Below are 24,440 nucleotides of genomic sequence, written 5' to 3' on the forward strand. Positions count from 1 at the left end.
TGAGGTGCTTACCTGGCTCTGCTGGGTTTCGCAGGTGGGGGAAGGCGATCCGTTCCTCCCCCTGGAATCCTCGACGGGGCGGGGAAGCGATCCGTTCCTCCGCCCCCGGAATCCTGCCTGGCTGGCTCCGCTCCGTGGCCAGGCCGCAGAGTCACCAGCCGGGCCAACCCGCAGCAGGGCCTCCAGCCACTGCTGGGCTGCTGCGGATGCAAATGGCGTCCTGTGTAGGGGACGCCATTTGCGTCCCTACGCCGGCCCGTGATAGGCTACGTATGTAGCCTATCACGGCTAAAGCAGGGACGCAAATGGCGTTCCGTACGCCATTTGCGTTCCTGCTTTAGCCGTGATAGGCTATGTAAATATTTACGTAGCCTATCACAGCCTCTGCAGGGACGCAAATGGCATCCCTGCGTTAGCCGTGATAGCCTATCACGGCCATTCCAAAGACGCAAATGGCGGCTGCAGACGTGGCTGCCATTCGAGGAGCACCGGAATGGCCAACCAAGGTAGGCTCCATTCCGGGCCCATTTCGCAGGGTGGGGGGCTTCGTTCCGCCATGGATTTCGGGGGGCCGAATGTGCTGGCATTCGGCCTCACCAAGATTTGTGGCGGAATTCTCCGCCATGCTTACCTGGGGGTCACTGTTGCAGCAGGCAGGGGCTGGTGGCAGCAGCAGCAGCCTGGTGGGAGGGGAGCCCGCCGATGGGCATCAGGCCAGAGGTGTCAGGGGTCCTCAGCGTGGTGGAGGATCAGGAGGAGGCGATCCTCAGGGGTGTGGGCAGAGGAGCAGCAGGCAGAGGCTCACTCTCCGCCACCCAACACCTCTCCCCCTGCGGCTGGCACTGCTGGTGGCTCTGGCTGAGCTCCCTGTACGACGGCCCTTCACTTTTCTTTTTCTTTTTGAAAGAAACACTGGGAAACGCTTACCTGTGGGAAAAGCCACTGGACCTACATGTGAAACTTGGCAGGGTTGTCAGCTACCTCTGAAGGGGCTACCACCATGTCCCCAAAGTTCATGTCTTTATAGTGAAAAACAAAGAAGTTACATCTACTCACTTTTGCTGATTTTCTGAGACACGTTGCGTGTTGCTTGTTTTCCCTTGTGTACAAATGACAGTAAGAATATGATCAGGCGAGGCTATATGCATTTTTGAAAAATGTTTGCTTCCTCTTACCCTTCCTTTTTCACAAATGGAGAAAAGGGCTGCCAAAATGACCAGGAGGCTGGAACAACCCCTCTATAAGGAAAGGCTTCAAAGTTTGACCTATTTAATTTAGAAAAATGGCAAATAAGGGGGGAGGCTTATAAAATTATATGGAGTACAGAAAGTGGAGCAGTGCAGTAATAAGCTTCACTGAGTTCAGTGTGACTTACTCCCAGGCAATCTGTACTGCAGCCAAAGAGAGGTTTGACTTTTTTCTTCCCTTAATGAGAAAAGCCTCAGGTCATCCAGTGAGGCTAAATAGTGGCAGATTCAGAACAGACAAAAGGAAAGTACAAGCGGGGAGGGGTTATTTTGCACTCCAAAAAAACCTACACCAGAGATTAGGGATAGTGACCTCCTAATTGTCACCTTAAATATGTTCTGATTAGGCTTGCTAATCCCCTGTAGGGTTTGACAGGTTTTTTTTGTTTGTTTTTAGTTTTTGAGAAAAGGAAGCTTTACGCATGGCTAGCACAAAAGCCATTGGACCTAACTGCCTGAAATTTGGCAGGTTCAGTGACCTCCATAGGCACTGCCAGGTCTCCAGATTTAATGTATTTATCATAAAAATTAAAAATGTTATGGCTGCTTTTGTTTTACAGTGCAAGTCAATGGGAAAATGTAAAATCTGAATAATTCGGATTTCCAAATTTTGCTTTGGACCCAGAGACTGAAGCAGGTCAGGTCGGGTCCAAAGCAGATCAGGGCCAAATCCGAAGCTTGGCATCAGCCTCTGAAGTGGGTTGGGGGGTCCATGCACAGCCCTAAATATCAGCAGGGATTTGGCTTGTGAGAAGGACCATTAGGCAGTTCGGTAATAGCATCATGTGAGTTGGGGCTCACCTGTCAGGAAGATAAGTATCCACCTTTCACCTGGGGGATATGACCATTACTTGAAGAGGCTGGCTGAGGGGATGGTGGCTTTCATTACTGGGTCTGATGGGGTGTGAAGGGAACCAAGCAAAGCTGACTCCTTTCCTTGGCATTAAGGGGATGGGACATAAGGTTCATATACTGGAGATATGCTTCCTGTCCTAGTAACTAAGGGACCCAAGGGGGAAGGGTCTGTACTTGGCTAGCAGGTGCAGCAGTAGGGCAATGAGCAGCCCTCTGATCTTGGCAGCTGCCAGAGATGGTACCTGCTCACAGGCTCTGTCACATGATACTCAACGCTTTGCAACAAAGTATCGCATCCAAGGGACCCTCATCGCAGGGACAGCCAGACCACTTCCTTAGGAACAGAGAGAAGGAAATGCCCCCGCTTCCATTTAGCTAGGCCCAGTTAATCCTTACGTCATGCTATATAATAAAGGTTCAGTGATAGTATTCCATCCACCATTGTCATCTGCCTTTGGACTGTTAGTGCCCCATAGTGGTGGTGGTGGTGTTTTTACTTCAGAGCAACTAATCTGATTGGGGAAACACAGTACTAGGGGAAGGGCCACTGAACCCTCTCCTCCCAAGTCATGTCTGCTATATCTGTATTGCCACATGAAGCTGCTACTGGCTGAGCGTGTGTGTCGCAGCGGGGACCAGCCTTTTTCTTCCTGTCAGGGTTAATAGTAGTTTTGGTGTGGGGGGGGATTTGGACAGGGGAAATGGTGCAGAAGGAAAGAGCCAACAGTCCTCTCCCACCAATGCCACTTTCCCAAGCAACTTAGCAACCCTACACAGCTGCACTGAAGGTTCAAAAAAACAAAAACACCCAAGAGAGATCTTGATCACCGCTCTTCTGCGTCACATATCTCTAAGAGAACAGTACTCTTAATCAAAAACGGACCTGCTCTTTTAACCAATTAGTGGCAGCTGGGAAAATCAGCAGATATTTAGTGTGCGACTCTTTAAAGCACCAGGTTTGTTAGTATTGTCTTTACAGGGCAGACAATATGACTTCCAGATGTGTCTAATCTCTATCTTGAATAAAACGCAGATTGTCATAGAGACATATGTATGTGTATGTTATGAAACTGGGTGTCAAGTTCAAACTACATGTTACATTAAGAATGCCTTTTTTTTTTTTTTAAAGCATGCTTAGGAATGGCCACTTTATTCTTTGAGAAAGAGCAGCTATGCAGAGCCCTGACCCAAATCAGGTCATGTATGGGGGGCAAGGGCGGTTAATGTTTTCCTTTCTGGCCCATTTTACCATCAAAAATATATCTCAAGCTGTTATCTTGCCCAAAGGTGCCATTTACTGCAAAAAGCACCTTTGGGGGCAAATAGCAACTAGGGGGTGGAATTTTCAGTGGGAAAAAGGGGTAGGGAGGAAAGCTTTAAACCCCCTCCCTGTGCACAGTGGGTTTGATCTGGATTGGGGCCCCACCTGGTTAATTGTTTTTAAAAATGGAAGTAGGCAGTGCTAAGCACATTTTTCCTCTTCTTTTGAAAGTGTGCTTAACATACCATGTAATTTGACCATAAACATCTAACACATTTCCATACATCTAAGCTATATGAAGTTCAGTGGATGTCACTTGTGGTTTGCATTTGCAAATACATCACTGTGCAAAGATTCTCGATCTCTCTTTTCTGTGAGCTTTAAGCATTGTTCATTTTCAATTCTTAGTCCTAAGGACCAGTTCAAAGGTGTCACTTGGAAGCATGTCAGGTTTTAACAACAATGAAAAGCCAAGAGCGGAGGTGGGTTGGTGGGGGCTCTGGCTTTCCTTGGAACCAGCGCATGCAGGAAGGGGAGATTGAGCCCTTCCCAACTGCAATCGTGATGGAAACCATCCCACTTCACTGCTATTAGCCGTCAAGAGAAAAGATTCCTTTGGTGCCAAGGCCCATGCAAAACGGGACTAAACAACAGAGATGCACCAGTAGAGAAGTCTGCCAAAGCCTTGTTCCCACTACGGAAGAAAGGATTTAAAAGCCCTTTATCTTGGCTTGTGTGGGAGTGAGTCAGTGGGTGGAGCCCCTCTTGTTGGCCTTTCAGCACTTGCTCAGTTCAAATATGGCCCCTGTTACAAATTAGATGCTTCTATTGCCAACAGGGGTAATTTACACATTGTGATCCCCACATCGCCATGTAGGAAAATACATGTCTACTGTAATATGAGAAGACCAGCATTTTCTTTTCCTGAGCGGGTCCAGATGGGGCAGCTGTTGCATGCAATGAATTGGCAGTAATAATAAAGAACAGATCCAGCTAGTCAGAATATTTCCAAGTATAGACACGTAAGTTCTGTACCCTGTATCATCCCATATAGATGTCACCATAGAAAATATCAGGACAACAAGTAGTCACAGAACTGAGGTTTCTGAGAACTCTTTTCCTCTTAAGGTAAGCTTACTTACTGTCCAAATCTCAAGCAGAAGGCATTCATTACACCATACAATAGATTATGCAGGACAGTTTCTGAATCTACAGTGAAGTCCGTTGAGTTACCATATTTTTCTCCACAATATTTATCACAGACAGTTGCCTAAGATATTGTTGGCAAGCTGCTTGGCACAGAGCATGCACAGACAGTATTTGGCAGACTATGGTGTGTTCACTTTAGGAAACTCACCCTGGAATGGAGCAAGTCAAGGCTTGGAGACACTGCAGGGCAACTGAGCAAGTGCTCTTGTCATGAGGGCAGCAATATTAAGTCACCTACCCAGGTCCAGATTTAGCAGCACCACTCAGTCAAGCAGCACTTGATTAAGTACCCCTCAGTTAGCTCAGGTAGAGCAATCAGAAAGCGGATATGCACACCCCAGGCATAGAGTGATTCTCCCTCCAGATGTGACACAATCATTGGCAGGGGATTTCCCAATCTTAAGCACTGCAGCAACGGTCCTGCTTAGAGTTCGCCCATCCCAAGTCAGCCCTTTCTGGACCATTGATGGCTTTTGCAATGTCATCTCAGTCTTTTGATGGTCCAAACCCTTTATCGACTCTGCCCAAGTTGTCTTCTTTGTTTTATTCTCACTATCAGACCCAGAGCCTTTTTGTCCCTTTGTAGTCTTTGTTCAAACCCTGTAAAAACTCCGGGCTTCAAGCCCTCAGTGTTTTGGTGCCTCCAGCAGGCCCCACTTTGCTGAAATCACTCATTTGGTTCCTGGCCACCCAAGGCAAGGTACCATGCTGCTGCTCGAATCACTTTGGTTGCAGGAGAAGCCCAGTTAGTCCTGGTTGTGTTCGCTGACTCTCATTCTGCTAACATTACTCTACGCCACAGAACCCAGGGTTCTATCTGAGCCTAGCCACACCCCTCTTCCCCAGAGCACACACTCTGTCCACCCAGGTCCCTGCTCTGGTTGAACCAGTGACCTCCTACAGCCTTTTTCAAGGATTCCTTCCGTTCACTGAAACCTCAGGAGCTTCCCTCTGCACCTCGATTTTGTCTGCAGGATGGATCTAACGAGCTCCTAGGAATAGTATCTTTCAAGTCCTGTCCTTTGTAGGCCCACCATCTACAAATAGTAACTTCCACCTCTGTACACGCTTTCCTATCATGCGCTGGCATGTGTTTAGCAACTCAGTCTATTTTTGGACCGGTTTTTGGCCAGACGCCCGGCTGCAGAGTTGCCCTGGTCACCCACTGGGAAGGATCCTGGCCAGGCTTCCTTTTGGCTCCTCCTGTCACTCCTCTTCGTCCAAGCATTTCCTATTTTATTGGCAAGTCTCTATGGCGGCTTGATAAAATAGAAATGGTTCACAAGGAAGATGGTGGAAGGGACCAGGAAGAAGTGGACAAGGCGCTGGAAATGGGAGTGAGTGTGTATGTTAGGTATAGGCAACCCTAGTCTTGCCCTCCCCTTTTGTCCATCTGACTGTGTGTAAGGACCAGCCCTGGTGCATCACCTGTTGCTAAAGTCAAGCTTCCGTGAATCCAAACTTTTCTCTTTCTCTCCCAGCACCATTAGTACCCCAATTTGCTTAGCCCCAACAGTGCAATATCCTCAGAGCCTGAGCCCAACCCAACTTGCATGTCTGCGGCCTAGCTGTCTGTGCAGCACAGCCCCCAGTTTAGCTGCAAAGCAGACTTTTAAGCAGAACTCCCCACCACTTGAACCTGGTGCACGGATGTCTACATTATTCATTTTGCTACAGAGGAAGCTGCTCCAGCTGATCTACGGGCTATACAAGGAAGCAAGATCCCAGAGAGCTACGACCAGAGCAAGTGCACAGGGAGAGCAAACTGGAGTTTGCCAGGGGAGTTTGGCAGCGGAAGTCAAGGGGGAGGTCCCTAACATTTTTTTTAAACAAAAATCTTTTTCTTGTAGCACACACGTCCATACCAGTGGGACCCTGTTGTTAACCTCCAGTGAATAGAGGACAAAGCATAGGCTACCCCAGTGCAATCAGAAAGCTAGAAATATAAAGGGAATAGAGACTATGGAAGGAAAAGACTCTCCAGTGGTGGTGACCTGCAAAGTCTGTGCAATGTTTGTTTTCTTGCCTGAGAACAACATGGCTTCCATGTGCAACAAGTGCAAGTTGATCACGCTGCTGGAAGAAAAAGTAAGTGGACTGGAGTGGCGAGTGTCAAATGTCCAGGGAATAAGAGAACACGAAGAATTCTTGGACGGAACGGTGGAATTGCAGCAGCAAAGTGAAGAACAGAAGCTCAGAAGCTAGAAGAGCAACAGCAAGCTGAGGCAGGAAAATGCTGAGGTGAGGAAAAATGAAGTAGAGGATACTCCTTGGAAAAGGGTGACAGGAGCAGAAGAACTAGAAGCCACTCTGCACCAGTGGAAGCAGTGGAGCTATGGAACCGTTTCCGGGTACTTGAGGATGAGACTGGAGGACAGCCTGCAGAGGAAGAATTACAGGGGAACGTGCATGAGAGCGAGCAAGAGGCTGAAGGTCAGTCAAGCAGAGGCAATGACACCAAGGCCTACAACAACAAGAAGAGAAGAGGAGGAGGAGGAGGAGACTCCTCGATGCGTGGGATCAAAACCCAAGTATGTTGCGAAGATATGGTATGCTGTCTCCCCTGGGAGGACGGATTAGAGATGTGACTGAAGGGTTGTCTGCACTAATAAAGCCCAGACAGGTATCCCTTTCTTCTCATCCATGTGGGAACAAATGATACTGCCAAGCGGATCTATGAAGAAATCACGTCAGCCTTTGAAGCTTTGGGAAGGAAATTCAAGAACTTTGGGACCCAGATAATTTTCTCATCCATCCTGCCAGCAGGTAGAAGAGGGATAGAAAGGGAAAGAAAAATACTCCGGGTGAATACCTGGCTACAAAGGGGGTGTAGATGCAAGAGATTTGGATTCTGGGACCATGGGCTATACTTTCTGGAAGAAGGACCATTGGTAAGGGATGGGTTGCACCTGTGTTTGGCCACAGCATGAAGAACTTCATCAGGAGGGCTTTAAACTGAATCATGTGGGGGAGGGAGACGTAACGTTGGGGGTAACCATGGACTAAGGCTCATGCACCACAATGGACAGCTCTAGAGCCCCCAATTAGAGAACAGCTCTAATAGCCCCCAATTAGTCTTCAGAAACATGTAGGAAGAAAGCCAGACTATAAAGCACATGGTCTTCGATGTCTATACACTAATGCTCAGAGTATGGGAAACAAACAGAACAAAATTGAACTCTTAATACAGGAGGGAAATTATGACTTGATAGGTGTAACTGAAACTTGATGGGATGACTCCTATGACTGGAATACAGCAATTGAGGGATATAACTTGTTCAAAAAGAAGAAGAGAGCCAGTGTAGTGTAGTGGTGAGAGTGACGGACTGGGAGCCGGGAGATCCGGGTTCTAGTCCCCACTTGGCCATAGAAGCTCACTGGGTGACTTTGGGCCAGTCACAGATTCTCAGCCCAACCTACCTCACAGGGTTGTTGTTGTGAGGATACAACGGTGAGGAGGAGGATAATGTAAGCCGCCTTGAGTTCCTTGCGAGAGGGAGAAAGGCGGGGTATAAATGCAATAAATAAATAAATAAATAAATAAATAAATAAATAGGGGGAACAGAAAGGGAGGTGGAGTCGCAATATATGTGAAAAATACATATCTCTGCACAGAAATACAGGAGGATGAGCTTGGTAGCCCCATCGAGAGCATCTGGGTTAAAATAAATAGAGCAAAGAATAAAAGGAACCTGGTGGTCGGACTCTACTATTGGCCACCCAATCAAGGAGAAGATGAGGATGAAACTTTTTAACAGCAAATAGCCAATGTTTCAAGGAAGCACGATGTAGTAGTAATGGGGGACTTCAATTTCCCCAATATCTGTTGGGAGACAAATTCTGCAAAACATGGCCCCTCCAAGAGATTCCTGACTTGTGTGTCGGATAACTTCCTCCTACAGAAAGTAGAGGAAGGAACTAGGGGATCGGCTATCCTTGACTTGATCCTAACCAACAGAGATGACTTAGTGGATAAAGTAGCAGTTATGGGAACTCTGGGGGAAAGTGACATGTTATACTTGAGTTCTTGGTTCTAAGGGAAGCAAAAGCTGAGTGTAGTCAAACGCGTACCCTGGATTTTAGGAAAGCTGATTTTAATAAACTCAGAACAATGATCAGTAAGGTCCCATGGCAAGCGACGCTAACAAGAAAAGAAGTCCAAGATGGGTGGGAGCTTTTAAAAAAGCAAATTCTCAAGGCACAATCACAAAGAATTCCAACAAGAAGAAAAGGTGGAAGACAACAGAAGAAGCCAATGTGGCTTCACAGTAAGCTTAGGGATGACCTGAAAACAAAAAAGGACACATATAGGAAGTGGAAAGAAGGCCAAGTAACAAAGGCAGAGTGCAGGCAGATAGCACAGAATTGCAGGGATGGCGTCAGGAAGGCTAAAGCTCAGAATGAGCTGAGGTTAGCAAGGGATGCTAAAAACAACAAAAAGGCTTTCTTAAGCTACGTGCATAGTAAAAGTCAGAGGAAAGAAATGGTGGTTCAGCTATTAAATAAGGATGGCAAAATGATAACAGATGACAAAGAAAAGGCAGAGATGCTCAATTCCTACTTTGGCTCAGTCTTCTCCCAAAAGAGGGTCTATGACCCCCCTGGCAAAGGCAAAGTACAGGCTGAATGGGCAGGATTGCGGCTTGAGATCGATAGGCATATGGTCAAGGAACACCTAATGACTTTGAAAGAGTTCAAATCTCCAGGGCCAGATGAACTGCATAAAGGAACTGGCAGAAGAACTCTCAGAACCGCTGTCTATTCTCTTTGAGAAATCATGGAGGATGGGGGAAGTGCCAGATGACTGGAGGAGGGCTAACGTTGTCCCTATCTTCAAAAAGGGTAAAAAGGAGGAACCTGGGAACTACAGACCACTCAGTCTGACATCAATCTCTGGGAAAATTCTGGAGCAGATGATAAAGCAATCCATCTGGAAGCACCTTGACAACAATGCCGTGATTACTCGAAGCCAACATGGATTTGTCAAAAACAAGTCCTGCCAGACAAATCTGATCTCATTTTTTGATCAAGTCACCTCCCTTGTAGACCATGGGAACGCTGTAGACATCATATACCTCGACTTCAGCAAAGCTTTCAACAAAGTGCCCCATGATCTCCTGACGAGCAAACTAGCTCAAAGTGGGCTAGATGAAACAACGATCTGGTGGATCCACAGTTGGCTACAGAATCGGACTCAGAGAGTGCTTATCAATGGGACTTTCTCAAACTGGGGAGAGGTAACTAGTGGGGTACCGCAGGGCTCAGTCCTGGGCCCAGTGCTCTTCAACATTTTTATGAATGACTTGGAGAGGGAGGTGCAGGGAATGCTGATCAAATTTGCAGATGACACAAAATTGGGAGGGATAGCTAATACTTTGGAAGATAGAAACAAAATTCAAAGTGATCTGGATAGACTGGAGCGCTGGGCAGAAAACAACAGAATGACATTTAATAGGGATAAATGCCAAGTTCTGCACCTAGGAAAAAGAAACCAAATGCACAGTTACAAGATGGGGGATACCTGGCTCAACCACACTACAAGCAAGAAGGATCTTGGAATTGTTGTCGATCACAAGCTGAAGATGAGCCAACAGTGTGATGTGGCTGCAAAAAAGGCAAATGCTCTTTTGGGCTGCATTAATACAAGCATAGCTTCCAAATCCCGGGAAGTACTAGTTCCCCTCTACTCAGCACTGGTTAGGCCTCATCTGGAGTACTGTGTCCAGTTCTGGGCACCACACTTGAAGAAGGATGCAGACCAACTGGAGAGGGTTCAGAGGAGGGCAACAAAGATGATCAGGGACTGGAAACAAAGCCCTGAGAAGAGAGACTGAAAGAACTGGGCATGTTTAGCCTTGAGAAGAGAAGACTGAGGGGAGATATGATAGTACTCTTCAAGTACTTGAAAGGTTGTCACAGAGAAGAAGGCCAGGATCTCTTCTTGATCATCCCAGAGTGCAGGACACGGAAGAATGGGCTCAAGTGACAGGAAGCCAGATTCCAGCTGAACATCAGGAAAAACTTCCTGACTGTAAGAGCAATACGACAATGGAACCAATTACCTGGGGAGGTGGTGGACTCTCCCACATTGGAGGCCTTCAAGATGAGGCTGGACAGCCATTTGTCAGGGATGCTCTGACTTGGATTCCTGCATTGAGCAGGGGGTTGGACACGATGGCCTTGTAGGCCCCTTCCAACCCTACTACTCTATGATTCTATGATTCTAAGTTCTAAAGGAAGCAAAAGCCAAGTGTAGCCAAACGCGTGTACACTGGATTTTAGGAAAGCCGATTTTAATAAACTCAGAACAATGATCAGTAAGATCCCATGGCAAGCGACTCTAATGAGACAAGGAGTCCAAGATGGGTGGGAGTTTAAAAAAAAGGAAATTCTGAACGCACAATTACAAACAATAAAAAGGCGGAAAAAAGAAAAAAAAAGGCGGAAGACAACAGAAGAAGCCAACGTGGCTTCACAGAAAGCTTAGAAATGACCTGAAAATAGAAAAGGACACATATAGGGAGCGGAAGGAAGGCCAAGCTACGAAGGAAGAGTACAGGCAGATAGCACAGAACTGCAGGGATGGTGTCAGAAAGGCTAAAGCTGAGAACGAACCGAGGTTAGCGAGGGATGCTAAAAGCAACAAAAAGGCTTTCTTCAGATACGTGCATAGTAAAAGACAGAGGAAAAAAATGGTTGTTCAGCTATTAAATAGGGATGGCAAAATGATAACAGATGACAAAGAAAAGTCAGAAGTGCTCAATTCCTCCTTCAGCTCAGTCTTCTCCCAAAAGAGGGTCTATGAGCCTCCTGGCAAAGGCAAAGTACAAGCTGAAGGGGCAGGATTGCAGCTTGAGATCGACAGGCATATGGTCAAGGAACACCTAGTTACTTTGAATGAGTTCAAAACTCCAGGGCCAGATGAACTGCACCCCAGAGTAATAAAGGAACTGGCAGAAGAACTCTCAGAACCACTATTATCTTTAAGAAATCATGGAGGACAGGTGAAGTGCCAGATGATTGGAGGAGGGCTAATGTTGTCCCTATCTTCAAAAAGGGCAAAAACGAGGAACCTGGGAACTACAGACCAGTCAGTCTGACATCAATCCCTGGGAAAATTCTGGAGCAGATGATAAAGCAATCCATCTGGAAGCACCTTGAAAACAATGCAGTGATTACTCAAAGCCAACATGGATTTGTCAAAAACAAATCCTGACAGACGAATCTGATCTCATTTTTGGATCAAGTAACCTCCCTTGTGGACCTTGCTGTGGACATAATATATCTCGACAAAGTACCCCATGATATCCTGATGAGCAAACTAGCTCAAAGTGGGCTAGATGAAACAACAATCAGGTGGATCCACAGTTGGCTACAGAATTGGACTCAAAGAGTGCTTCTCAATGGGATCTTCTCAAACTGGGGAGAGGTAACGAGCGGGGTACCACAGGGCTCAGTCCTGGGCCCAGCGCTCTTCAACATTTTTATTAATGACTTGGAGGAGGAGGTGCAGGGAATGCTGATCAAATTTGCAGATGACACAAAATTGGGTGGGATAGCTAACACCCTGGAAAACAGAAACAAAATTCAAAGAGATCTTGATAGGCTGGAGCGCTGGGCAGAAAACGACAGAATGAAATTGAAGAGGGATAAATGCCAAGTTCTCCACCTAGGAAAAAGAAACCAAATGCACAGTTGCAAGATGGGTGATACTTGGCTCAACGGTACTACAAGCGAGAAGGATCTTGGAATTGTTGTCAATCACAAGCTGAATATGAAGCAACAATGTGATGTGGCTGCAAAAAAGGCAAATGCTATTTTGGGCTGCATTAATACAAGCATAGCTTCCAAATCCCAGGAAGTACTAGTTCCCCTCTCTACTCAGCACTGGTTAGGCCTCATCTGGAGTACTGTGTCCAGTTCTGGGCACCACACTTTAAGAAGGATGCAGACAAGCTGGAGAGGGTTCAGAGGAGGGCAACAAAGATGATCGGGGGACTGGAAACAAAGCCCTATGAAGAGAGACTGAAAGAACTGGGCATGTTTAGCCTTGAGAAGAAAAGACTGAGGGGAGATAGGATAGCGCTGTCCAAGTACGTGAAAGGTTGTCACAGAGAGGAAGGCCAGGATCTCTTCTCGATCATCCCAGAGTGCAGGACACGGAAGAATAGGCTCATGTTACAGGAAGCCAGATTCCGGCTGAACATCAGGAAAAACTTCCTGACCATTACAGCAATACAATGGAACCAAGGGAGGTGGTGGGCTCTCCCACACTGGAGGCATTCAAGACAAGGCTGGACAGCCATTTGTCAGGGATGCTCTGCCCTGGATTCCTGCACTGAGCAGGGGGTTGGACTCAATGGTCTTGTAGGCCCCTTCCAACCCTACGATTCTATGATTGTTTGTAATGTATGGACTGACTGAATCTATTTTAGAGTTCCTGTAGTGCCTGTTGCCAACTAGCTAGTTCCCAAGAATGATCACTGTATATGTTTTGATTCTTGAGTGTTCAATAAAATGCTCCTCTTTTCAAAGAAACCTGTGTGTGCGTGCACACACACTGTATGTTTCTGTATGTTCCACTGGGTCATCTCTGCCGAGATGCGTTAAAGCAAAAGTGGGTACTGAGAGCCTTTACAGTTACAGAGACTTGTACTTGAAGCTTCAAAACACCCACCACCTATCACTCAATGGTCTGAAGAGGTCAGAACTCTTGCTACATTTGAGCATATCATCTATCTATCTATCTATCTATCTATCTATCTATCTATCTATTTGATTTATTAGCTGCCCATCTGGCTGGCTGCCCGGCCACTCTAGGAGGTGTACAATACTAAAAAACAAATGTACATCATCTGTCATTATTAAAATGTAAAATTACTACCATCAATGTCGTATGGATACTTATTTAGATCTATGGACTGCTTATATTAATGTATATATTTGAAATGGAAGTGTTAAATCCTTTCTTCCCCTGCCCCCCTCTGTGTGCGATTTTTTAGCTATATCAAAGGAGATGCTAATGATGACTGTGTATTGATATGTCTTATGACAGGAATTTCCCTTTTGCTTCATTATTATTGTTGTGTTGCAAATAAAAAGATCATTTAAAAACAGACATGTTATGACCAAAGTTCAAAGGTCCCTTAGATGGGTGTAGAGAGATACACATGCTCATGCACTTGTCCAGAGAGGACATTCTGTAACAATGTCTGAACATCCAATGGAATTATTTCATCCAAATTCTCTAAGTTTTATTCCATACTATTTTTAACAGTGTTTTACATTCTTAACTGTTGAGATAATACTGTAATAATCCTTAGTGGATCTCTACAAACTTTATTATCTGGTTAACAGATTATCATATTGCCAGACATGACTCCAAAATGTATAGCCAGTAATTGTGTCAGCATTCGTAAGACAAATTCTGGATCAGATATTTTACATTTGGCAGCTGTTTTTTTATTTTAACAACAGTTATTACAACCCAAGAGCAATACCTCCTGGAAAAAAAAATATTTTTAAACATCTAGTCTAGAGGCCACCACATCTTTTGACAATGAATTCTGTGTCATTATGCACTGTATGAAGAAGAAATTCCTTGTTTGCCCCGAACCTACTGCCATTTCTCTGCATCCCTCTGAACGTTAGTGTTATGACAGGGAAATCTTCCTCTGTCTCTCCACAACATTCATAATGTTATAGGCCTCTATCAAACCCCCACTCATCCGTCCTGTCATCTTTTTAAACTAGAATGGCCCACACATTTACCCTTTCCTCACATTGAAGGTGCTCCAGATGCCCCTTCAACATTATGGTTGTCACTTCCTATATCAATTCACCTCTGCATGGCCACCCCAGAGACTTATATACATGAGTGATGCTATGGGCCATTTCATCACTCTCATCCTCAGTGGATAAGGGTACAAGGCCTTGAGGGAGGAACTGCATTGCTGGCCGTGGGGAGAGGCCTGAGGAGAACATATTTAAGGCTGCACCCCCATCCCCAAGCAAAGTGGCATGCTGGGTGGATGCAAATCTCTAGGTAGGTGGCTTAAGCCAAACATGTGATACGTTAGATAGGCAGGCATTGATTTGCCAAAGAATTGGCAATGGGGAAGCAGAACTGGCAGAAGTAGGCCATGGAATGAGAGAAGAGAGGGGCAACCCCATGGTTTGGTGTCAGCTTAGTCCAGTCAGATGGAAGACTCCAGATTCCTCTAAGCGGGGATTTGGGTGGCAGTTGATGGTGCTAAGGTGTAGCTGGGGTAGGCCACACCTTAGCACCATACACATTTGAGCTGAGGCACCCCTTGAAGCACGAGCTCAGCCTAAAACACATCCTCTTCACATTGTTCCACCCCAATTAGACATTGCCATTGTTATAATGCCTCCTAGACTCTTCATTTAATTTCTTACATTTCTATACTGCCCAATAGCCAAAGCTCTCTGGGCAGTTTTACAAAGATTAAAACCTTAAAAATACAATATTGTATGATACAAAATCAGGAAAACTTATTAGGTAAGCTCTATAAAGTTCTCTTAGATTCAGATCTTATAATTAATAATTATCGGAAAAGCTGGGAAAGAGAACTAACTTGTCTGATTCCAGTAAGCACCTGGACCTGGAATAATATCACAGCAGACTATTAGCACAAACTTGAAAGAAAATTCTTTAAAATATGTTTTCTGCCGGTATTTAACGCTTGTAAGGTTTAACTGCATTTATTGTAAGGTTGATAATAGGTGCTGGAGATGTAAAATGCCTAACACAGACATGGCCCATGCTTTTTGGGTTTGAGGACTATTGGTTAAAGATAATAGATGAAATTGAGATTATATCAGGGTATACACTACCTCTGGATCCAATAGTTATTCTCTTTGGTTATGTTAAGGAAGTTGTTTTATCTGATGACATAGAGATGACAGTGCATTTATTAACAGCCACCAGATTGCTGATATCAGCAAACTGGAAAAAACTGAAAGCTCCCACAATTGATGACTGGATTATCAAAGTATGGGAAATAATATATATGGTTAAGTTAACTAACATAGTAAGGGTTAGAGAGGGAAGACAACAAAATAATAGATTTATAGAAAAGTGGTCCTTATTTGTAATGTACTGGTGTAACGAGATATTTGTTGGTTTTGTTGATAAATTTGATTATACTCTCTATTGTTTAAATAGTTGATAACACTTGATCTTATTATTTGTTTGCATACTTTTATATACTGTTGTCAGCACTGTAAAAATAAAAATGGAAATTGCCTTAAAAAACACAATATTGTACATAATATAAAAACCGCTTACATACAAACAGATAGACTGCACACACAGACACACACCCTATATAAACAATTTTAACAATCAACAATAAGAAATCCCAAGACCCAATTAAAAACCTTATCATGTGCTGCCAAATGCCTGAGAGTAGAGGAAGGTCTTAACTTGGTGCAGAAAAGATAACAATGTTGGTGCCAGGTGGGCCTCTCTGGGGGATTGTTCCACAATTGGGGGGCCACCACCAAGAAGGCCTTGCTACCTTCCAAGCCTCCCTTGGAGAGGAGGCATTTGGAGGAGGCCCTTAGATGATGAGCGTAGTATACCAGTAGGTTCATGCTAGGAGAGGCGCACCATTAGGTATTGTGGTCCTGAGGCATGTAAAGCTTTTTAGGTCAAAACCAGCACCTTGAATTGGGCTCAGAAACATACAGTCAGCCAGTGTTATATGTTCAGACCTTCTTGTCTCTGTTATCAAGTTGCCTGCTGGATTTTGCACAAGCTGCAGCTTCTGAACTGTCTTCAAAGATAGCCCCACGTAGAGTGCATTGTAGTAATCTAACTTGGAAGGCATAGACAACTGAAGCCAGGTAATACCTGTCCAGATAGGGGCATAGCTGGGCCACCAACTGAAGCTGGTAGAAGGCACTCTATGCCACTGAGGCCACCTAAGCCTCAAGTGACAAAGATGGCTCCAGGAGGACCTCATAGCTATAAAACATCTCCTTTGGGGGGGTGGGGGGATGCAACACCATCCAGAACAGAATGAGCACCCTCTATCCAGTCAGAAGAACCACCTACTAACAGCATTTCAGTCTTAACTGGATTGAGTTTCAGTTTTAGCCCTCATTCAGGCAATGATCTAGCACATCCACAGACTCACCTGATGAAGAGGAAAAGGAGAAATAGACCTGTGTGTTATTAGTATACTGATGACAACACACTCCAAAATTCCAGATTACTGCACTTGACTGCTTCATGTAGATGTTAAATAGCACAGGGGACAAAAATGACTGCTGTGGAACCCCACATTGGAGAATCCAAGAGGCTGAGCATTATTCCCCAAGCACCACCTTCTGGAGCCAACCATCCAAAACCACTGCAATGCAGTACCTCCCACTCCCAACTCAGACCATCATCCCAGAAGGATACCATGGTTGATATCAAAAGCTGTTGAGAGAATCAAGGTCACACTCCCCCTGTCTCTCTCCCAACACAGGTCATCATACAAGGTGACCAAGGCTGTTTCTGTGCCAAAATCCAGCCTGAACTCCATCTGAAATGGATTCAGACAATCGGTCTCACCCAGGAGAGTCTGGAGCTGGTTGCTCAAGGACCTTGCCCAGGAAAGGGACATTTGTCACCAGCCTAAAGTTATTAAGATTTTCTGGGACCAGGGAGGGTTTCTTCAAGAGTGGTCTTACCACCGCCCCTTTCCGGCGGCCTAGGACCACTCCCTCTCGCAAGGAGGCACTGATCACTTCCCTGGCCCAGCCAGCTTGGCTGTTCCCTCCTTGCCAGTTTTTAGAAGCCAAGAGGGGCAAGGATCCAATACAGAAGTGGTTGTACGACCTGTCTGAGCATCTTGTCAACATCCTCAAGCTGTACCAACTGAAACTCATCCAAGAAAACTGGACAGGGCTGTGCTCTGGGTACCTCACCTGATTCCCCCTGCTGTAACACTGGAATTGAAGTGTAACACTGGCAGATACAAGAGATTTATCTTGGAAGTGCCTAGCAAGTGTGTTACAGGGGGCCTCAGATGAATCCACAGTGTCCATAAGGACATGCACGTAATCAGCCCAGACGACCCTGAAAAGCTCTGCTGGGAAGCACACAGAGTATTCAATAGAAGTAGAGAGATATGGTTTCTTTGCTGTCCTCACTGTCCCTAAATATACCTGACCACAGACACACCAGTGTTCAATTGCACCCACCAGGAGTTTTTCTCCATCTGCACTCAAGCCATCTCCTATTTTGCTTCATTGCTCTCAGCTCTGGAGTATACCACAGAGCCATACGAGCTTTATTTCGGAGAGGGCACTCAGGACCAATTGTGTCAACTGCCCGGGTCATTTCTGCATTCCGCAGATTGACCAGGGTTTCGACAGGAGAGCCAGCCATATAAGCCTGACCCTGACCCCCACCCCCACCCCAGAGCCCTCTGGAAAACATTTGGATCCATTCGCCTCCAGGGTGGACCATCTTAATAGGTCACCCACCCTTGCAGAGGGGAAAAGCCACTGTAAGTCTAAACCTCAGCAGGTGATATTCTGACCATGTCAAAGGGACTGATTCGAAGTCCCCCACTTTCAGATCACTGTCTCCATGTCCAGCTGAAAAAACACAAGTCTAGAGTACGCTCCACTAATGTGTTGGGCTGATAACATTTTGGGACAATTCCGTGGCTGTCATGGAGACCATGAAGTCCTGAGCTGCCCTGGACAAAGTGCCCTCGGCATGAATGCTGACATCTCTCAGAACCAACAGTCTGGGGGACCACAACAACATACCTGAGACCACCCTAGTCAGCTCAGGTAGCAGTGGGGTGTTGAGCAGTTGGGGGGGTGATACACCAGCAGAACCTTCAGTTTGCCTTGCTGGCCCAAAACAAGGTGCAAACACTCCAAAGCTGTAGTCAAATGGACAGGGAACCTGCACAGAGAGGTGGAATTCCTACAGTTCACAGCAACCACCACCCCTTTCTTGTATTTAGAACTGTTTTGATTTTCCTTCTATAGATTTGTCAGCAACTTATCATACATTGATTGTACCTAGGAAGAATTTCTAGTTCTGTTTAGGCCAATTTTTCCTCTGTAAAAGTAGGCCTTCCGCTGGCTTGGTTCTCTGCCATCCTGAGTTGCAGCCTAGAAGGCCTGGCCTTGCACAGTGTTATCACCTCATCCATACAATTTCTTTTATTTCAGCTGGCTTCAACATTCCATGTATCCTTCTTCTACTGTTGCAGAACCCAGAGTCAGAGAGACCACGGAGTGAAGGAAAAAGAGATTCTTTATTTAACGCGCGGGCTTAAGGCTGGAATCATTTCCAAAGAGCCAGAAGCCCCGATTTACATTAGCACATTGGTTTTATAGACATTGTGACATATATGAAACGGCTCCTCCTCTCCCTCCCGCATGGGGTTGCAATCCTCAACATTTCTTCTCTTAGCACTATTGTTTATAATACAAGAACTGGGTTATAGGGTAGCCATGATAAGGAGAGAACAGAAGAGAACAGCAGAGAACAAGATATACAATTGTATGACTTTTGACAAGATAAGGAATTCCTGTGTCTCGTCAGCTTACAACAATATATTCAAAGGAGAAAGAGCTCAGCAAGAACATGAAGCATGAGACTGCATGAGGCTACTTAGTCTGACCCCCGATATGGCTGCTACATTCCCCCCTTAAATGCATAATTTTATTACAATTATAGCATTTTTGATAACCATACAAAGCTTTTTGTGACATACATATTACTTAGCCTCTTGTTGGGCTATTAGAGCGTAGAGGGCAGCAGTTTTATTAGCTGAGACATAAAACAGATTGGTTAAACAGCTCATAAGACAAGGAACGCAGAGACATAACAGTATCTCTATGAACAACACTGGTAGAATTAGGATGAACAACGCTTTTAAGCTAGCTAAGATCTGGAAGCCAAGGGGTTAACTAATTTAGCTAATTGTTTTGTCTTATTGTTTTGTTAGCTACTATATTGTGCAGCTTGTTGATCTGTTCATCTACAGCACTGCCATTATCAGTTAAGTTAAAACAACAGAGATTTTGGTGTGTCTCACAACTTAAATGATGAAGAAGGAAGAGGTAATCTATACCAGCTTTATTTTCTAGAACTGCACCTCTTAGATCACGCAACTCTTTATTTAACAATGACAATGCTTGTGAGGTGGCATTTATGCTTTTGGCTAAGCTGCAAGCTAACCGGTTGATTTCCAGACCATCAGCCAAGGCTAAACCTGGAACCTTAACCAGTGACATTGCTAAGGCCAATTTTTCTGAGTCAAAATATAACTGCACATGACTATTACAATTTTTAGTTAGTTGGAGTGCTCGAGGCTGCCGTCGACGGATTTTCTCGGGCTACAGGGGAAGAATTGGCACCAATTTAATTGGCGGCTGAGGCAACATGGGTGGTTATCAGACAAGTTGGCAGGAATGAATGACCAAGTGCGGGAACTACATGTCTAAAACCATCCATGAGGCAAAAGTATGTGGGCATTATTAAAAGATATGTTTTGAATTTTATTATAGTGTAAGGGGGCCAGGGATAGCTTTGTATTTTTTGGAAAATTTTTGACAATTAAGCATTCGTGCACACGTAGCATTTGTTTCAGCAACGATGGGGGTGCATAGAGTGAACTCTGTAGGGGGTAGGATCTTTGCAACTACGCTCTAATTAGCATTTTGGGAATAAGTTAAACTTACACCATAAACTCTTAACATGGTATCTTTTTGAATGTTCCCAGGATGTTTACAGACAGGTATTAGGCAAGAGCTAATAAGCCTGTTTGCAGGTATACCTTTTGGCAAACAAAAATGTTTTATTTTCGTGATGTTAGCCAGGTGAAGCCAGTAATTATCAGCAAATCACTGGGACAAACTTCTTTTTTCCAGGGGCAGACCCCCCTTTTTGCACCTTATTAAGGAAACACAATGCAGCACTACTAACACTACAACACGCATGTTTGATCTTCTTTGGGATCTGACCGTACGCTGGGCAGCTATTCACCTGGCAAGCTGCAGTAGGGTCTAGTCCCCTTCTTCAATTCTCCAGTTGCAGGTCTGACCGTACGCAGGGGGACAGTTTCCCGGTGTGTCCACAGTAAGGTCTAGCCTGAGTCTTCTTACTGCTTTTTCAGAATGATTTTTAAAGGATTTTCAGGATTTCTGTTTATAGTCTACTTTCCCCCTCTCTTGACTCGTGTCCAATGTATCTAGGGTTTAACTCCAGCTGCTTTTATAGCTGCGGGGGTGGAAAGTATGACAGTTCTCAGTCTTCTCCATCTGGGAGTCAAAGGGTTATTTTTCCCTCTTTAACTCACACTTTTAACTCTTGGTTGGAAAGGATGAACTTCTGTGATGGGAATGGCTTATTTCTTTAAGACAAAGCGACGCTGGGCTTGAAGAACTTTCCTCAGTGTTTGAACTTCTTGTTTAAGGCTAACGTTTGCTTGCTTTTGATGCTGCTCTAGTGTCAATTATGAAGTCAATGTCACGGCCCCTCACAGTCAATGTCACGGCCCTTCTCAAGCTGTCTCCCTCTTCGCCCATTCTGGCCCCTTTGTTTTTTTCCTTTGTGTATTTGATTTATTTTATTTGGGCATTCATGCCACTAATGTCCATCTTGTCCACACTGGGCACACTGGTTCTTTTTTAAGAATCTTCTGCCTCTGCCGGGTCTTCTTCTTTTCTTCTTTTATCCACGTCTTCTTGGGCCTCTGGGTCGAGGGGGGTGTACTGGCGATAGGCATTTGAAAGACGCTCCAAGTACGCTCTGGGGCCTCGGTGGCACCTTGCAGCACTTTAAACACTTTGGTCATATTAATTGACTTTTTCATACCTGCTTTCATGGCTTCTAACAGCAGGGTTTGATACTGGGTGAGGCGCTCTAGCCCAACTTGTGTTTTGGGATTCCAGCAGGGGGGGGTTACTTACAGGAGACTTTATTGGGTAACTTACAGCACACAGGCGTACGTAATTGTTGGATCAGACAGCTTCTCTGAACCACGAGCTATTGGGCTAAATGGGTTTTTATACTATACATGTTACCCATGAGGCAGCACAACACTAGCAAGCATTTTCAGCATAGGCTAGAAGTGTTTGGTTCTCAGGCACAGCTTCCTGTAAACAACTTCGCTTCTCAAAGTGCTTGATAACACTTTTATTTATTAGTATGGGAAGACAAATTTTTTCTCTTTCTTTTGCTTTCTTTTTTTTTGCTGATCTGCCTGTATTGCAGATCATGTTTCAAACTTTTTAAATAAAACTTTCTGATCTATGCACCAGCCTTGTTTCTTTATTTGTCTTTTTCAAGTTAAACTCACTTACTTAAACCTTTCTGCCTTACACTAGTCTCAATGACACACATTTGGGATAGGCTCTTCTTCTCCTTCTAGTTACATTTTCTTTATCTTAAAGAACTATTACATTATTGTGGCTACTTTACCCCAGGTAATAAGCTCCAGGCACAATCAGCTGCTTTTAATTTACCCTGGGGGCAACTATGGCCACGCTTCTTTTCTACTTGCCTCTGTCTTTTCTCCTTGTTATCCATCGGGAACCACACTTAGTATTATTTGGAGTTGCAACTAACACTAATTTGCAAATATCACATATATTTCATGATATCTAAGAAATCATAAAATATACACAACAAACTTTTTCTGCAATTTAACACAATGAATGGAAAACACTTTTTGCATGGTAAGGCATGATGGAGCAGATCCAGCAATCATACTGCTCTTCTGGCTGAAAGCTCAGGGCTCATTAAAATCAAGGGACGGGCATACCCACACACGCAGAGTTCTAGGTCACCATTTTTGCATTGGCAACTCTATGCTGCATGAGTTCTGGCAGAAGGAAATTTAAAAGTTATAAATCAAACTCAGCCTGCTGTACACTGAGCTGACTACAAACATAGACACACGGTCCACAGCGATGAGAGTTCAAGTTTATCAAAAGCTTCACAGCACTGTCCATGGCAAGTCTTTGACAATTTAAAATTTTAGTCCATGTGCAGAGTGTCTCTAAAAAGCCCAGACATTGATGGAAGCAAACAGAGACGGCTCTGGGCAATGAAGATGCGATGTTTCCAGCAAAGGCTCTCTACTTTTGCATCAGTTTAAAAAGGGACAGTGTGGCCCTACACCCCTTCTGACAGACAAGGGCCTTTAACTTTTTAGCAAGGCCTCTGTCTAAACAGAGCGGCACAGCTCAGCTCTCTAGCCGTGACACTTTAACTTGGGCAACTCCTCTGTAAATTTTATTTTACTTCTGTCAGGTTCTCTCACAGACATTTTAAAAACTTACTCTTTTTTTTTCCTTTTCTAACCTGGTACACGAAAGCACTGAAACACTGAGTGCCGAAACTCAGGACGCTGGGGGGTGATGGGCATCGCTTTATACTTGCATTTTTCAGGCAGCCATTAATCTTCGGGGAGGCGGTGGGGTGATTTGCAGGACTTCAAAGGCAAGCTTCTCAGTTTGTTTGTATTTGTAAATCCCAAGCTTAAAACAGGACACGATGAGGTACAGGGCAGCTAAATTCTTGCTTTGGCACGGGCAACAAATAACTCGGGTCAGCTTTCTTCGCTGGGGTCTCAAACAGGAAAACAGTCTTAATTTAAAGTTGTAACATCACTGACAGCGTCAGCCAGCCAGCTACACAGATCTCATTGTTTTTTAAGACAGTTGCTCCAATATCTTCTTTTCTTCTCAATCAGGTTGGATCTCCCAGCTTACACAGTTTATTGCAGCTTTCAGGAGCATGGTAGGAGCGCGATTTTTGGCTTGGCCAGGAACATGCTGTCTGGTTTCTCGGTCTCTTCAGCACACACACTTAGGCACTGGACACTCAAATCAGTGAGATTTCTTCATTGCAGGGAATCCCACGGCAAAAGCTCTTATGGCACACTTTTCACTCGAAGAGTGGTCTAGCCTGTGCTCTGGGGGCTGATTCTTCACCTTTATTTTCTATTTTGCCTTCATCTTCTGGGTCTTCATTTTCAGTTTCCATTTTTTAGGGATTTTATCTCAATTAGGCGAGGTGATGATGTTGCACAACTCAGAACGTTGTGGGCAATTTTCCTGCCCCCCCTCTCTCGGCGCGCTAGGCTAACAGCTACTTCTTCGGCCTTACACTCTCACGCTCCCACGCTTTGTTAAAAGCCAGACTGTCCTGCAACATTTTTCTAATTAACAGCCTCAGATCTTGTTTTTTTTTTCCTCTCAGCTCGACCTTGAGCTTTTTGCTGTTTTCTCTCTCTATTCTGAATCTTTTTTTTTTTTTTTTTAAAAACCTTTTTCCTTCTTTGTTTGACATACATCTCAAGGGGGTGCAAGGTTTGCTTCCCCCACCACCCATAGCCTCCCTCTTAAATTGAAGACAGACACAAATAGGGAATGGGAATTGGTCAGTGAGTAAGGGGTCTCACTGGCCGACACAAGAGGATTTTACACACCACGCACTTTGCTACTGGCCTGGGCACCCGGACGGTCAACGGTATGCTTCAGAAACCGCAGTAGCCACTCACACAATCATCAATCTCTCCACTACATCCATATGTCCCTGCCACCCACTTTTCCCACTTTTTACCAGAGCGGAAAACGGCTTCCCCAGCTTCCTCAGCTTCCTACTGAGTACTGGCGTTCTGGGTACTGGCGCCCACTCGGGGGTGTGATCAGGCCCCCCTTCTACCCGCAAGGAGTAGGTTCTTTTGTATACGTATACCACCAACACTGACCTTCTTCATAAGGCGGGGCCCTCTTTTTTTCTGCCCAGTGGCCTTTCTCCCTAAAGGCGGGGCCCTCTTTTTCCCATATACTTGCCTTTCTCCTGAAGGCTTCCA

The 24,440-nt window shown here is 45.0% G+C and overlaps 1 protein-coding gene across 1 annotated transcript in view; it reads right to left on the reverse strand.

Moving 5' to 3' along the window:
- Nucleotides 1-974: 974 nt before the first annotated feature.
- ACOX3 (acyl-CoA oxidase 3, pristanoyl) overlaps nucleotides 975-24,440 on the reverse strand; it is a 97,209-nt gene continuing 73,743 nt past the window's right edge. The window contains exon 18 of the mRNA XM_084859867.1: nucleotides 975-1,099. Within this exon, the coding sequence (XP_084715993.1) occupies nucleotides 1,049-1,099 (51 nt within the window). The 3' untranslated portion in view covers nucleotides 975-1,048. The remainder of the gene's footprint in view (nucleotides 1,100-24,440) is intronic.

The sequence above is a fragment of the Heloderma suspectum genome, chromosome 5, assembly GCF_057233095.1.
Source record: "Heloderma suspectum isolate Gila_16-S chromosome 5, 16-S_ref, whole genome shotgun sequence".
In the NCBI taxonomy this organism is placed as follows: Eukaryota; Metazoa; Chordata; class Lepidosauria; order Squamata; family Helodermatidae; genus Heloderma; species Heloderma suspectum.